The following is a 13175-nucleotide window of genomic DNA, read 5'->3' as shown; positions in this document are numbered from 1 at the left end:
CGCCGGAGGGAAGAGTAATGGTTCTGGTCTCGTCCTCAGAAATTCGGAGCTTTGCTTCCAGTCACTGGCAGTACGCCGGAGGGAAGAGTAATGGCTTCTGGTCTCGTCCTCAGAGATTCGGAGCTTCTCTTCCAGTCACTGGCAGTACGCCGGAGGGAAGAGTAATGGTTCTGGTCTCGTCCTCAGAAATTCGGAGCTTTGCTTCCAGTCACTGGCAGTACGCCGGAGGGAAGAGTAACTGCTTCTGGTCTCGTCCTCAGAGATTCGGAGCTTCTCTTCCAGTCACTGGCAGTACGCCGGAGGGAAGAGTAATGGTTCTGGTCTCGTCCTCAGAAATTCGGAGCTTTGCTTCCAGTCACTGGCAGTACGCCGGAGGGAAGAGTAACGGCTTCTGGTCTCGTCCTCAGAGATTCGGAGCTTCTCTTCCAGTCACTGGCAGTACGCCGGAGGGAAGAGTAACGGCTTCTGGTCTCGTCCTCAGAGATTCGGAGCTTCTCTTCCAGTCACTGGCAGTACGCCGGATGGAAGAGTAACGGCTTCTGGTCTCGTCTTCAGAGATTCGGAGCTTCGCTTCCAATCACTGGCAGTACGCCGGATGGAAGAGTAACGGCTTCTGGTCTCGTCTTCAGAGATTCGGAGCTTCTCTTCCAGTCACTGGCAGTACGCCGGATGGAAGAGTAACGGCTTCTGGTCTCATCCTCAGAGATTCGGAGCTTCGCTTCCAGTCACTGGCAGTGCGCCGCTGGGATTCACTCACACAATAGTTCGCACAGTTGCAGATTTTACATAAAAAAAAAAAAAAAATATGATAATTCGGCATGACGGTGTGCTCTGGATTAGCTTCTGATTTACTGGATGCCGGATGAAAAGAATTGACTGTGCGATGTTTGCTCTTCTGACCTAACACGTAGGCACATTACACATCAGTGTCAGCCGCACACGTCATCGTTCGTTGTCATCCGAGACCAACTCCCCCATAGATGAGAAGCTAAAGACATCAGGCGGGTGGTGGGGGGTCACCAGACCGTCTGAGGGCGACATTATACATCACCGGTAATGTCTGTTGTCCTAGGAGAATAACGTCCTCGCCTGTCTTCCCCTGGAGTATACGCAAGACCAGTACAAGGCCGCCGACACTGAGTGAGTACCAAGATCAAGAGGGTGGAACAGATAGGAGGAGCTGGGAGTCTCCGGCCCCTGCAGGGTGATAGAGAGAGGGAGAGCTGAGTCTCTGCCTCCTGCAGGGTGATACAGAGAGGGAGAGCTGAGTCTCTGCCTCCTGCAGGGTGATAGAGAGAGGGAGAGCTGAGTCTCTGCCTCCTGCAGGGTGATAAAGAGAGGGAGAGCTGAGTCTCTGCCTCTTGCAGGGTGATAAAGAGAGGGAGAGCTGAGTCTCTGCCTCTTGCAGGGTGATAAAGAGAGGGAGAGCTGAGTCTCTGCCTCCTGCAGGGTGATAAAGAGAGGGAGAGCTGAGTCTCTGCCTCCTGCAGGGTGATAGAGAGAGGGAGAGCTGAGTCTCTGCCTCCTGCAGGGTCATAGAGAGAGGGAGAGCTGAGTCTCTGCCTCCTGCAGGGTGATACAGAGAGGGAGAGCTGAGTCTCTGCCTCCTGCAGGGTGATAGAGAGAGGGAGAGCTGAGTCTCTGCCTCCTGCAGGGTGATAGAGAGAGGGAGAGCTGAGTCTCTGCCTCCTGCAGGGTCATAGAGAGAGGGAGAGCTGAGTCTCTGCCTCCTGCAGGGTGATAGAGAGAGGGAGAGCTGAGTCTCTGCCTCCTGCAGGGTGATAAAGAGAGGGAGAGCTGAGTCTCTGCCTCCTGCAGGGTGATAAAGAGAGGGAGAGCTGAGTCTCTGCCTCCTGCAGGGTGATAAAGAGAGGGAGAGCTGAGTCTACACTCCCTGCAGGGTGATACAGAGAGGGAGAGCTGAGTCTCTGCCCCCTGCAGGGTGATAGAGAGAGGGAGAGCTGAGTCTCTGCCTCCTGCAGGGTGATACAGAGAGGGAGAGCTATGAGTCTACACTCCCTGCAGGTTGATAGAGAGAGGGAGAGCTGAGTCTCCGTCCCCTGCAGGGTGATAGAGAGAGGGAGAGCTGAGTCTCTGCCTCCTGCAGGGTGATACAGAGAGGGAGAGCTGAGTCTCTGCCTCCTGCAGGGTGATACAGAGAGGGAGAGCTGAGTCTCTGCCTCCTGCAGGGTGATAGAGAGAGGGAGAGCTGAGTCTCTGCCTCCTGCAGGGTCATAGAGAGAGGGAGAGCTGAGTCTCTGCCTCCTGCAGGGTCATAGAGAGAGGGAGAGCTGAGTCTCCGTCCCCTGCAGGGTGATAGAGAGAGGGAGAGCTGAGTCTCTGCCTCCTGCAGGGTGATAGAGAGAGGGAGAGCTGAGTCTCCGTCCCCTGAAGGGTGATAGAGAGAGGGAGAGCTGAGTCTCTGCCTCCTGCAGGGTGATAGAGTGAGGGAGAGCTGAATCTCTGCCTCCTGCAGGGTCATAGAGAGAGGGAGAGCTGAGTCTGCGTCCCCTGCAGGGTGATAGAGAGAGGGAGAGCTGAGTCTCTGCCCCCTGCAGGGTCATAGAGAGAGGGAGAGCTGAGTCTCTGCCCCCTGCAGGGTCATAGAAGAGGGAGAGCTGAGTCTCTGCCTCCTGCAGGGTGATAATGAGAGGGAGAGCTGAGTCTCTGCCTCCTGCAGGGTAATAGAGAGAGGGAGAGCTGAGTCTCTGCCGCCTGCAGGGTCATAGAGAGAGGGAGAGCTGAGTCTCTGCCTCCTGCAGGGTGATAGAGAGAGGGAGAGCTGAGTCTCTGCCCCCTGCAGGGTGATACAGAGAGGGAGAGCTATGAGTCTCCGCCCCCTGCAGGGTGATAGAGATAGGAGGAGCTATGAGTCTCCGCCCCCTGCAGGGTGATACAGATAGTAGGAACTGTGAGGCTCCTCCCCCTGCAGGGTGATACAGATAGGAGGAGCTATGAGGCTTCGCCCCTTTGGGGTGATACAGATAGGAGGAGCTATGAGTCTCCGCCCCCTGCAGGGTGATACAGATAGGAGGAGCTACGAGTCTCCGCCCCCTGCAGGGTGATACAGATAGGAGGAACTGTGAGGCTCCTCCCCCTGCAGGGTGATACAGATAGGAGGAGCTGCATCTCCTGCAGGGTGATACATATAGGAGGAGCTATGAGTCTCCTCCCCCTGCAGGGTGATACAGATAGGAGCTGTGAGTCTCCTCCCCCTGCAGGGTGATACAGATAGGAGGAGCTGTGAGTCTCCGCCCCCTGCAGGGTGATACAGATAGGAGGAACTGTGAGGCTCCTCCCCCTGCAGGGTGATACAGATAGGAGGAGCTGCGTCTCCTGCAGGGTGATACAGATAGGAGGGGCGATGAGGCTTTGCCCCTTTGGGGTGATACAGACAGGAGGAGCTGTGAGTCTCCGCCCCCTGCAGGGTGATACAGAGAGGAGGAGCTGGGAGTCTCCGCCCCCTGCAGGGTGATACAGATAGGAGGAACTGTGAGGCTCCTCCCCCTGCAGGGTGATACAGGAGCTGTGAGTCTCCGCCCCCTGCAGGGTGATACAGATAGGAGGAGCTGTGAGTCTCCGCCCCCTGCAGGGTGATACAGATAGGAGGAGCTGTGAGTCTCCGCCCCCTGCAGGGTGATACAGATAGGAGGAGCTGTGAGTCTCCGCCCCCTGCAGGGTGATACAGATAGGAGAAGCTGTGAGTCTCCACCCCCTGCAGGGTGATACAGATAGGAGCTGTGAGTCTCCGCCCCCTGCAGGGTGATACAGAGAGGAGGAGCTGTGAGTCTCCGCCCCCTGCAGGGTGATACAGATAGGAGGAGCTGTGAGTCTCCGCCCCCTGCAGGGTGATACAGATAGGAGGAGCTGTGAGTCTCCGCCCCCTGCAGGGTGATACAGATAGGAGGAGCTGTGAGTCTCCGCCCCCTGCAGGGTGATACAGATAGGAGCTGTGAGTCTCCGCCCCCTGCAGGGTGATACAGAGAGGAGGAGCTGTGAGTCTCCGCCCTCTGCAGGGTGATACAGAGAGGAGGAGCTGTGAGTCTCCGCCCCCTGCAGGGTGATACAGATAGGAGGAGCTGTGAGTCTCCGCCCCCCTGTAGGGTGATACAGATAGGAGCTGTGAGTCTCCGCCCCCTGCAGGGTGATACAGAGAGGAGGAGCTGTGAGTCTCCGCCCCCTGCAGGGTGATACAGATAGGAGGAGCTGTGAGTCTCCGCCCCCTGCAGGGTGATACAGATAGGAGGAACTGTGAGGCTCCTCCCCCTGCAGGGTGATACACATAGGAGGAGCTGCGTCTCCTGCAGGGTGATACAGATAGGAGGGGCGATGAGGCTTTGCCCCTTTCGGATGATACAGATAGGAGGAGCTGTGAGTCTCCGCCCCCTGCAGGGTGATACAGATAGGAGGAGCTGGGAGTCTCCGCCCCTTGCAGGGTGATACAGGAGCTGTGAGTCTCCGCCCCCTGCAGGGTGATACAGATAGGAGGAGCTGTGAGTCTCCGCCCCCTGCAGGGTGATACAGATAGGAGGAGCTGTGAGTCTCCGCCCCCTGCAGGGTGATACAGATAGGAGCTGTGAGTCTCCGCTCCCTGCAGGGTGATACAGAGAGGAGGAGCTGTGAGTCTCCGCCCCTTGCAGGGTGATACAGATAGGAGCTATGAGTCTCCTCCCCCTGCAGGGTGATACAGAGAGGAGGAGCTGTGAGTCTCCTCCCCCTGCAGGGTGATACAGAGAGGAGGAGCTGTGAGTCTCCTTCCCCTGCAGGGTGATACAGAGAGGAGGAGCTGGGAGTCTCCGCCCCCTGCAGGGTGATACAGAGAGGAGGAGCTGGGAGTCTCCGCCCCCTGCAGGGTGATACAGATAGGAGGAGCTGTGAGTCTCCGCCCCCTGCAGGGTGATACAGATAGGAGGAGCTGTGAGTCTCCGCCCCCTGCAGGGTGATACAGATAGGAGCTGTGAGTCTCCGCCCCCTGCAGGGTGATACAGAGAGGAGGAGCTGTGAGTCTCTGCCCCCTGCAGGGTGATACAGATAGGAGCTATGAGTCTCCTCCCCCTGCAGGGTGATACAGAGAAGAGGAGCTGTGAGTCTCCTCCCCCTGCAGGGTGATACAGAGAGGAGGAGCTGTGAGTCTCCTTCCCCTGCAGGGTGATACAGAGAGGAGGAGCTGGGAGTCTCCGCCCCCTGCAGGGTGATACAGAGAGGAGGAGCTGGGAGTCTCCGCCCCCTGCAGGGTGATACAGAGAGGAGGAGCTGGGAGTCTCCGCCCCCTGCAGGGTTATACAGAGAGGAGGAGCTGGGAGTCTCCGCCCCCTGCAGGGTGATACAGAGAGGAGGAGCTGGGAGTCTCCGCCCCCTGCAGGGTGATACAGAGAGGAGGAGCTGGGAGTCTCCGCCCCCTGCAGGGTGATACAGAGAGGAGGAGCTGGGAGTCTCCGCCCCCTGCAGGGTGATAGAGAGGAGGAGCTGTGAGTCTCCGCCCCCTGCAGGGTGATACAGATAGGAGGAGCTGTGAGTCTCCGCCCCCTGCAGGGTGATACAGATAGGAGGAGCTGTGAGTCTCCGCCCCCTGCAGGGTGATACAGAGAGGAGGAGCTGTGAGTCTCCGCCCCCTGCAGGGTGATACAGATAGGAGCTGTGAGTCTCCTCCCCCTGCAGGGTGATACAGAGAGGAGGAGCTGTGAGTCTCCTCCCCCTGCAGGGTGATACAGATAGGAGGAGCTGTGAGTCTCCTCCCCCTGCAGGGTGATACAGATAGGAGGAGCCGTGAGTCTCCGCCCCCTGCAGGGTGATACAGATAGGAGGAGCCGTGAGTCTCCGCCCCCTGCAGGGTGATACAGATAGGAGGAGCTGTGAGTCTCCGCCCCCTGCAGGGTGGTACAGAGAGGAGGAGCTGTGAGTCTCCTCCCCCTGCAGGGTGATACAGATAGGAGGAGCTATGAGTCTCCTCCCCCTGCAGGGTGATACAGATAGGAGGAGCTATGAGTCTCCTCCCCCTGCAGGGTGATACAGATAGGAGGAGCTGTGAGTCTCCGCCCCCTGCAGGGTGATACAGATAGGAGGAGCTATGAGTCTCCGCCCCCCTGCAGGGTGATACAGATAGGAGGAGCTATGAGTCTCCTCCCCCTGCAGGGTGATACAGAGAGGAGGAGCTGTGAGTCTCCTCCCCCTGCAGGGTGATACAGATAGGAGGAGCTGTGAGTCTCCTTCCCCTGCAGGGTGATACAGATAGGAGGAGCTGTGAGTCTCCTTCCCCTGCAGGGTGATACAGAGAGGAGGAGCTGTGAGTCTCCGCCCCCTGCAGGGTGATACAGATAGGAGGAGCTGTGAGTCTCCTCCCCCTGCAGGGTGATACAGATAGGAGGAGCTGTGAGTCTCCTCCCCCTGCAGGGTGATACAGATAGGAGGAGCTGTGAGTCTCCTCCCCCTGCAGGGTGATACAGATAGGAGGAGCTGTGAGTCTCCTTCCCTGCAGGGTGATACAGATAGGAGGAGCTGTGAGTCTCCTTCCCCTGCAGGGTGATACAGATAGGAGGAGCTGTGAGTCTCCTCCCCCTGCAGGGTGATACAGATAGGAGGAGCTGTGAGTCTCCTTCCCCTGCAGGGTGATACAGATAGGAGGAGCTGTGAGTCTCCGCCCCCTGCAGGGTGATACAGATAGGAGGAGCTGTGAGTCTCCTCCCCCTGCAGGGTGATACAGATAGGAGGAGCTGTGAGTCTCCTCCCCCTGCAGGGTGATACAGAGAGGAGGAGCTGTGAGTCTCCTCCCCCTGTAGGGTGATACAGATAGGAGGAGCTGTGAGTCTCCGCCCCCTGCAGGGTGATACAGAGAGGAGGAGCTGTGAGTCTCCTTCCCCTGCAGGGTGATACAGATAGGAGGAGCTGTGAGTCTCCTTCCCCTGCAGGGTGATACAGATAGGAGGAGCTGTGAGTCTCCTTCCCCTGCAGGGTGATACAGAGAGGAGGAGCTGTGAGTCTCCGCCCCCTGCAGGGTGATACAGACAGGAGGAGCTGTGAGTCTCCTCCCCCTGCAGGGTGATACAGATAGGAGGAGCTGTGAGTCTCCTCCCCCTGCAGGGTGATACAGATAGGAGGAGCTGTGAGTCTCCTCCCCCTGCAGGGTGATACAGATAGGAGGAGCTGTGAGTCTCCTTCCCTGCAGGGTGATACAGATAGGAGGAGCTGTGAGTCTCCTTCCCCTGCAGGGTGATACAGATAGGAGGAGCTGTGAGTCTCCTCCCCCTGCAGGGTGATACAGATAGGAGGAGCTGTGAGTCTCCTTCCCCTGCAGGGTGATACAGATAGGAGGAGCTGTGAGTCTCCGCCCCCTGCAGGGTGATACAGATAGGAGGAGCTGTGAGTCTCCTCCCCCTGCAGGGTGATACAGATAGGAGGAGCTGTGAGTCTCCTCCCCCTGCAGGGTGATACAGAGAGGAGGAGCTGTGAGTCTCCTCCCCCTGTAGGGTGATACAGATAGGAGCTGTGAGTCTCCGCCCCCTGCAGGGTGATACAGAGAGGAGGAGCTGTGAGTCTCCTTCCCCTGCAGGGTGATACAGATAGGAGGAGCTGTGAGTCTCCTTCCCCTGCAGGGTGATACAGATAGGAGGAGCTATGAGTCTCCGCCCCCTGCAGGGTGGTACAGAGAGGAGGAGCTGTGAGTCTCCTTCCCCTGCAGGGTGATACAGATAGGAGGAGCTGTGAGTCTCCGCCCCCTGCAGGGTGGTACAGAGAGGAGGAGCTGTGAGTCTCCTCCCCCTGCAGGGTGATACAGATAGGAGGAGCTATGAGTCTCCTCCCCCTGCAGGGTGATACAGATAGGAGGAGCTATGAGTCTCCTCCCCCTGCAGGGTGATACAGATAGGAGGAGCTGTGAGTCTCCGCCCCCTGCAGGGTGATACAGATAGGAGGAGCTGTGAGTCTCCGCCCCCTGCAGGGTGATACAGATAGGAGGAGCTATGAGTCTCCTCCCCCTGCAGGGTAATACAGAGAGGAGGAGCTGTGAGTCTCCTCCCCCTGCAGGGTGATACAGAGAGGAGGAGCTGTGAGTCTCCTCCCCTTGCAGGGTGATACAGAGAGGAGGAGCTGTGAGTCTCCTTCCCCTGCAGGGTGATACAGAGAGGAGGAGCTGTGAGTCTCCGCCCCCTGCAGGGTGATACAGATAGGAGGAGCTGTGAGTCTTCTCCCCCTGCAGGGTGATACAGATAGGAGGAGCTGGGAGTCTCCGCCCCCTGCAGGGTGATACAGATAGGAGGAGCTGTGAGTCTCCGCCCCCTGCAGGGTGATACAGATAGGAGGAGCTGTGAGTCTTCTCCCCCTGCAGGGTGATACAGATAGGAGGAGCTGTGAGTCTCCTTCCCCTGCAGGGTGATACAGATAGGAGGAGCTGTGAGTCTCCGCCCCCTGCAGGGTGATACAGATAGGAGGAGCTGTGAGTCTCCGCCCCCTGCTGGGTGATACAGATAGGAGGAGCTGTGAGTCTCCTCCCCCTGCAGGGTGATACAGATAGGAGGAGCTGTGAGTCTCCTTCCCCTGCAGGGTGATACAGATAGGAGGAGCTGTGAGTCTCCTCCCCCTGCAGGGTGATACAGATAGGAGGAGCTGTGAGTCTCCGCCCCCTGCAGGGTGATACAGATAGGAGGAGCTGTGAGTCTCCGCCCCCTGCAGGGTGATACAGATAGGAGGAGCTGTGAGTCTCCTCCCCCTGCAGGGTGATACAGATAGGAGGAGCTGTGAGTCTCCTCCCCCTGCAGGGTGATACAGATAGGAGGATCTGTGAGTCTCCTCCCCCTGCAGGGTGATACAGAGAGGAGGAGCTGTGAGTCTCCTCCCCCTGTAGGGTGATACAGATAGGAGGAGCTGTGAGTCTCCGCCCCCTGCAGGGTGATACAGAGAGGAGGAGCTGTGAGTCTCCTTCCCCTGCAGGGTGATACAGATAGGAGGAGCTGTGAGTCTCCTTCCCCTGCAGGGTGATACAGATAGGAGGAGCTGTGAGTCTCCGCCCCCTGCAGGGTGATACAGATAGGAGGAGCTGTGAGTCTCCGCCCCCTGCAGGGTGATACAGATAGGAGGAGCTGTGAGTCTCCTTCCCCTGCAGGGTGATACAGAGAGGAGGAGCTGTGAGTCTCCTTCCCCTGCAGGGTGATACAGAGAGGAGGAGCTGTGAGTCTCTGCCCCCTGCAGGGTGATACAGAGAGGAGGAGCTGTGAGTCTCCTCCCCCTGCAGGGTGATACAGAGAGGAGGAGCTGGGAGTCTCCTTCCCCTGCAGGGTGATAGAGAGAGGAGGAGCTGGGAGTCTCCGCCCCCTGCAGGGTGATAGAGAGAGGAGGAGCTGGGAGTCTCCGCCCCCTGCAGGGTGATACAGATAGGAGGAGCTGGGAGTCTCCTCCCCCTGCAGGGTGATACAGAGAGGAGGAGCTGTGAGTCTCCTCCCCCTGCAGGGTGATACAGATAGGAGGAGCTGTGAGTCTCCTTCCCCTGCAGGGTGATAGAGAGAGGAGGAGCTGGGAGTCTCCTTCCCCTGCAGGGTGATAGAGAGAGGAGGAGCTGGGAGTCTCCGCCCCCTGCAGGGTGATAGAGAGAGGAGGAGCTGGGAGTCTCCGCCCCCTGCAGGGTGATACAAGGAGGAGGAGCTGTGAGTCTCCTCCCCCTGTAGGGAGATACAGAGAGGAGGAGCTGTGAGTCTCCGCCCCCTGCAGGGTGATACAGAGAGGAGGAGCTGTGAGTCTCCTTCCCCTGCAGGGTGATACAGATAGGAGGAGCTGTGAGTCTCCGCCCCCTGCAGGGTGATACAGAGAGGAGGAGCTGTGAGTCTCCTTCCCCTGCAGGGTGATACAGAGAGGAGGAGCTGTGAGTCTCCTTCCCCTGCAGGGTGATACAGAGAGGAGGAGCTGTGAGTCTCCGCCCCCTGCAGGGTGATACAGAAGAGGAGCTGTGAGTCTCCTCCCCCTGCAGGGTGATACAGATAGGAGGAGCTGTGAATCTCCTTCCCCTGCAGGGTGATAGAGAGAGGAGGAGCTGTGAGTCTCCTTCCCCTGCAGGGTGATACAGATAGGAGGAGCTGTGAGTATCCGCCCCCTGCAGGGTGATACAGATAGGAGGAGCTGTGAGTCTCCGCTCCCTGCAGGGTGGTACAGAGGAGGAGGAGCTGTGAGTCTCCTCCCCCTGCAGGGTGATACAGATAGGAGGAGCTATGAGTCTCCTCCCCCTGCAGGGTGATACAGATAGGAGGAGCTATGAGTCTCCTCCCCCTGCAGGGTGATACAGAGAGGAGGAGCTGTGAGTCTCCGCCCCCTGCAGGGTGATACAGATAGGAGGAGCTATGAGTCTCCGCCCCCCTGCAGGGTGATACAGAGAGGAGGAGCTATGAGTCTCCTCCCCCTGCAGGGTGATACAGAGAGGAGGAGCTGTGAGTCTCCTCCCCCTGCAGGGTGATACAGATAGGAGGAGCTGTGAGTCTCCTTCTCCTGCAGGGTGATACAGAGAGGAGGAGCTGTGAGTCTCCGCCCCCTGCAGGGTGATACAGAGAGGAGGAGCTGTGAGTCTCCTCCCCCTGCAGGGTGATACAGATAGGAGGAGCTGTGAGTCTCCTCCCCCTGCAGGGTGATACAGATAGGAGGAACTGTGAGTCTCCTCCCCCTGCAGGGTGATACAGATAGGAGGAGCTGTGAGTCTCCGCCCCCTGCAGGGTGATACAGATAGGAGGAGCTGTGAGTCTCCGCCCCCTGCAGGGTGATACAGATAGGAGGAGCTGTGAGTCTCCGCCCCCTGCAGGGTGATACAGATAGGAGGAGCTGTGAGTCTCCTCCCCCTGCAGGGTGATACAGATAGGAGGAGCTGTGAGTCTCCTTCCCCTGCAGGGTGATACAGATAGGAGGAGCTGTGAGTCTCCGCCCCCTGCAGGGTGATACAGATAGGAGGAGCTGTGAGTCTCCTCCCCCTGCAGGGTGATACAGATAGGAGGAGCTGTGAGTCTCCTCCCCCTGCAGGGTGATACAGATAGGAGGAGCTGTGAGTCTCCTCCCCCTGCAGGGTGATACAGAGAGGAGGAGCTGTGAGTCTCCTCCCCCTGTAGGGTGATACAGATAGGAGGAGCTGTGAGTCTCCTCCCCCTGCAGGGTGATACAGAGAGGAGGAGCTGTGAGTCTCCTCCCCCTGTAGGGTGATACAGATAGGAGGAGCTGTGAGTCTCCGCCCCCTGCAGGGTGATACAGATAGGAGGAGCTGTGATTCTCCTCCCCCTGCAGGGTGATACAGAGAGGAGGAGCTGTGAGTCTCCTCCCCCTGTAGGGTGATACAGAGAGGAGGAGCTGTGAGTCTCCGCCCCCTGCAGGGTGATACAGAGAGGAGGAGCTATGAGTCTCCTTCCCCTGCAGGGTGATACAGATAGGAGGAGCTGTGAGTCTCCTTCCCCTGCAGGGTGATACAGATAGGAGGAGCTATAAGTCTCCGCCCCCTGCAGGGTGGTACAGAGAGGAGGAGCTGTGAGTCTCCTTCCCCTGCAGGGTGATACAGATAGGAGGAGCTGTGAGTCTCCGCCCCCTGCAGGGTGGTACAGAGAGGAGGAGCTGTGAGTCTCCGCCCCCTGCAGGGTGATACAGATAGGAGGAGCTGTGAGTCTCCTCCCCCTGCAGGGTGATACAGATAGGAGGAGCTGTGAGTCTCCTTCCCCTGCAGGGTGATACAGATAGGAGGAGCTGTGAGTCTCCGCCCCCTGCAGGGTGATACAGATAGGAGGAGCTGTGAGTCTCCTCCCCCTGCAGGGTGATACAGATAGGAGGAGCTGTGAGTCTCCTCCCCCTGCAGGGTGATACAGATAGGAGGAGCTGTGAGTCTCCTTCCCCTGCAGGGTGATACAGATAGGAGGAGCTGTGAGTCTCCTCCCCCTGCAGGGTGATACAGATAGGAGGAGCTGTGAGTCTCCTTCCCCTGCAGGGTGATACAGATAGGAGGAGCTGTGAGTCTCCGCCCCCTGCAGGGTGATACAGATAGGAGGAGCTGTGAGTCTCCGCCCCCTGCAGGGTGATACAGATAGGAGGAGCTGTGAGTCTCCGCCCCCTGCAGGGTGATACAGATAGGAGGAGCTGTGAGTCTCCTCCCCCTGCAGGGTGATACAGATAGGAGGAGCTGTGAGTCTCCTTCCCCTGCAGGGTGATACAGATAGGAGGAGCTGTGAGTCTCCGCCCCCTGCAGGGTGATACAGATAGGAGGAGCTGTGAGTCTCCTCCCCCTGCAGGGTGATACAGATAGGAGGAGCTGTGAGTCTCCTTCCCCTGCAGGGTGATACAGATAGGAGGAGCTGTGAGTCTCCTTCCCCTGCAGGGTGATACAGATAGGAGGAGCTGTGAGTCTCCTCCCCCTGCAGGGTGATACAGATAGGAGGAGCTGTGAGTCTCCTTCCCCTGCAGGGTGATACAGATAGGAGGAGCTGTGAGTCTCCGCCCCCTGCAGGGTGATACAGATAGGAGGAGCTGTGAGTCTCCTCCCCCTGCAGGGTGATACAGATAGGAGGAGCTGTGAGTCTCCTCCCCCTGCAGGGTGATACAGATAGGAGGAGCTGTGAGTCTCCTCCCCCTGTAGGGTGATACAGATAGGAGGAGCTGTGAGTCTCCGCCCCCTGCAGGGTGATACAGATAGGAGGAGCTGTGATTCTCCTCCCCCTGCAGGGTGATACAGAGAGGAGGAGCTGTGAGTCTCCTCCCCCTGTAGGGTGATACAGAGAGGAGGAGCTGTGAGTCTCCGCCCCCTGCAGGGTGATACAGAGAGGAGGAGCTATGAGTCTCCTTCCCCTGCAGGGTGATACAGATAGGAGGAGCTGTGAGTCTCCTTCCCCTGCAGGGTGATACAGATAGGAGGAGCTATAAGTCTCCGCCCCCTGCAGGGTGGTACAGAGAGGAGGAGCTGTGAGTCTCCTTCCCCTGCAGGGTGATACAGATAGGAGGAGCTGTGAGTCTCCGCCCCCTGCAGGGTGGTACAGAGAGGAGGAGCTGTGAGTCTCCTCCCCCTGCAGGGTGATACAGATAGGAGGAGCTATGAGTCTCCTCCCCCTGCAGGGTGATACAGATAGGAGGAGCTATGAGTCTCCTCCCCCTGCAGGGTGATACAGATAGGAGGAGCTATGAGTCTCCTCCCCCTGCAGGGTGATACAGATAGGAGGAGCTGTGAGTCTCCGCCCCCT

The 13175-nt window shown here is 58.4% G+C and overlaps 1 protein-coding gene across 2 annotated transcripts in view; it reads left to right on the top strand.

Annotated features, from left to right (window-relative positions):
• The window catches only part of TMEM107 (transmembrane protein 107), an 84517-nt gene that overhangs the window by 58250 nt on the left and 13092 nt on the right, over positions 1 to 13175 (top strand). For both annotated transcript variants that reach the window (XM_073650995.1, XM_073650996.1), the window contains exon 3: positions 1073 to 1140. In XM_073650995.1, coding sequence (XP_073507096.1) covers positions 1073 to 1140 — 68 coding nt within the window. The remainder of the gene's footprint in view (positions 1 to 1072; positions 1141 to 13175) is intronic.

This window comes from Phyllobates terribilis, unplaced genomic scaffold (genome assembly GCF_046119375.1).
Source record: "Phyllobates terribilis strain yellow unplaced genomic scaffold, ASM4611937v1 Scaffold_11__3_contigs__length_659146591, whole genome shotgun sequence".
Lineage (NCBI taxonomy): Eukaryota > Metazoa > Chordata > Amphibia > Anura > Dendrobatidae > Phyllobates > Phyllobates terribilis.
Note: the sequence above shows the minus strand (reverse complement) of the source record. Positions and strands in the feature narration are given on the sequence as shown.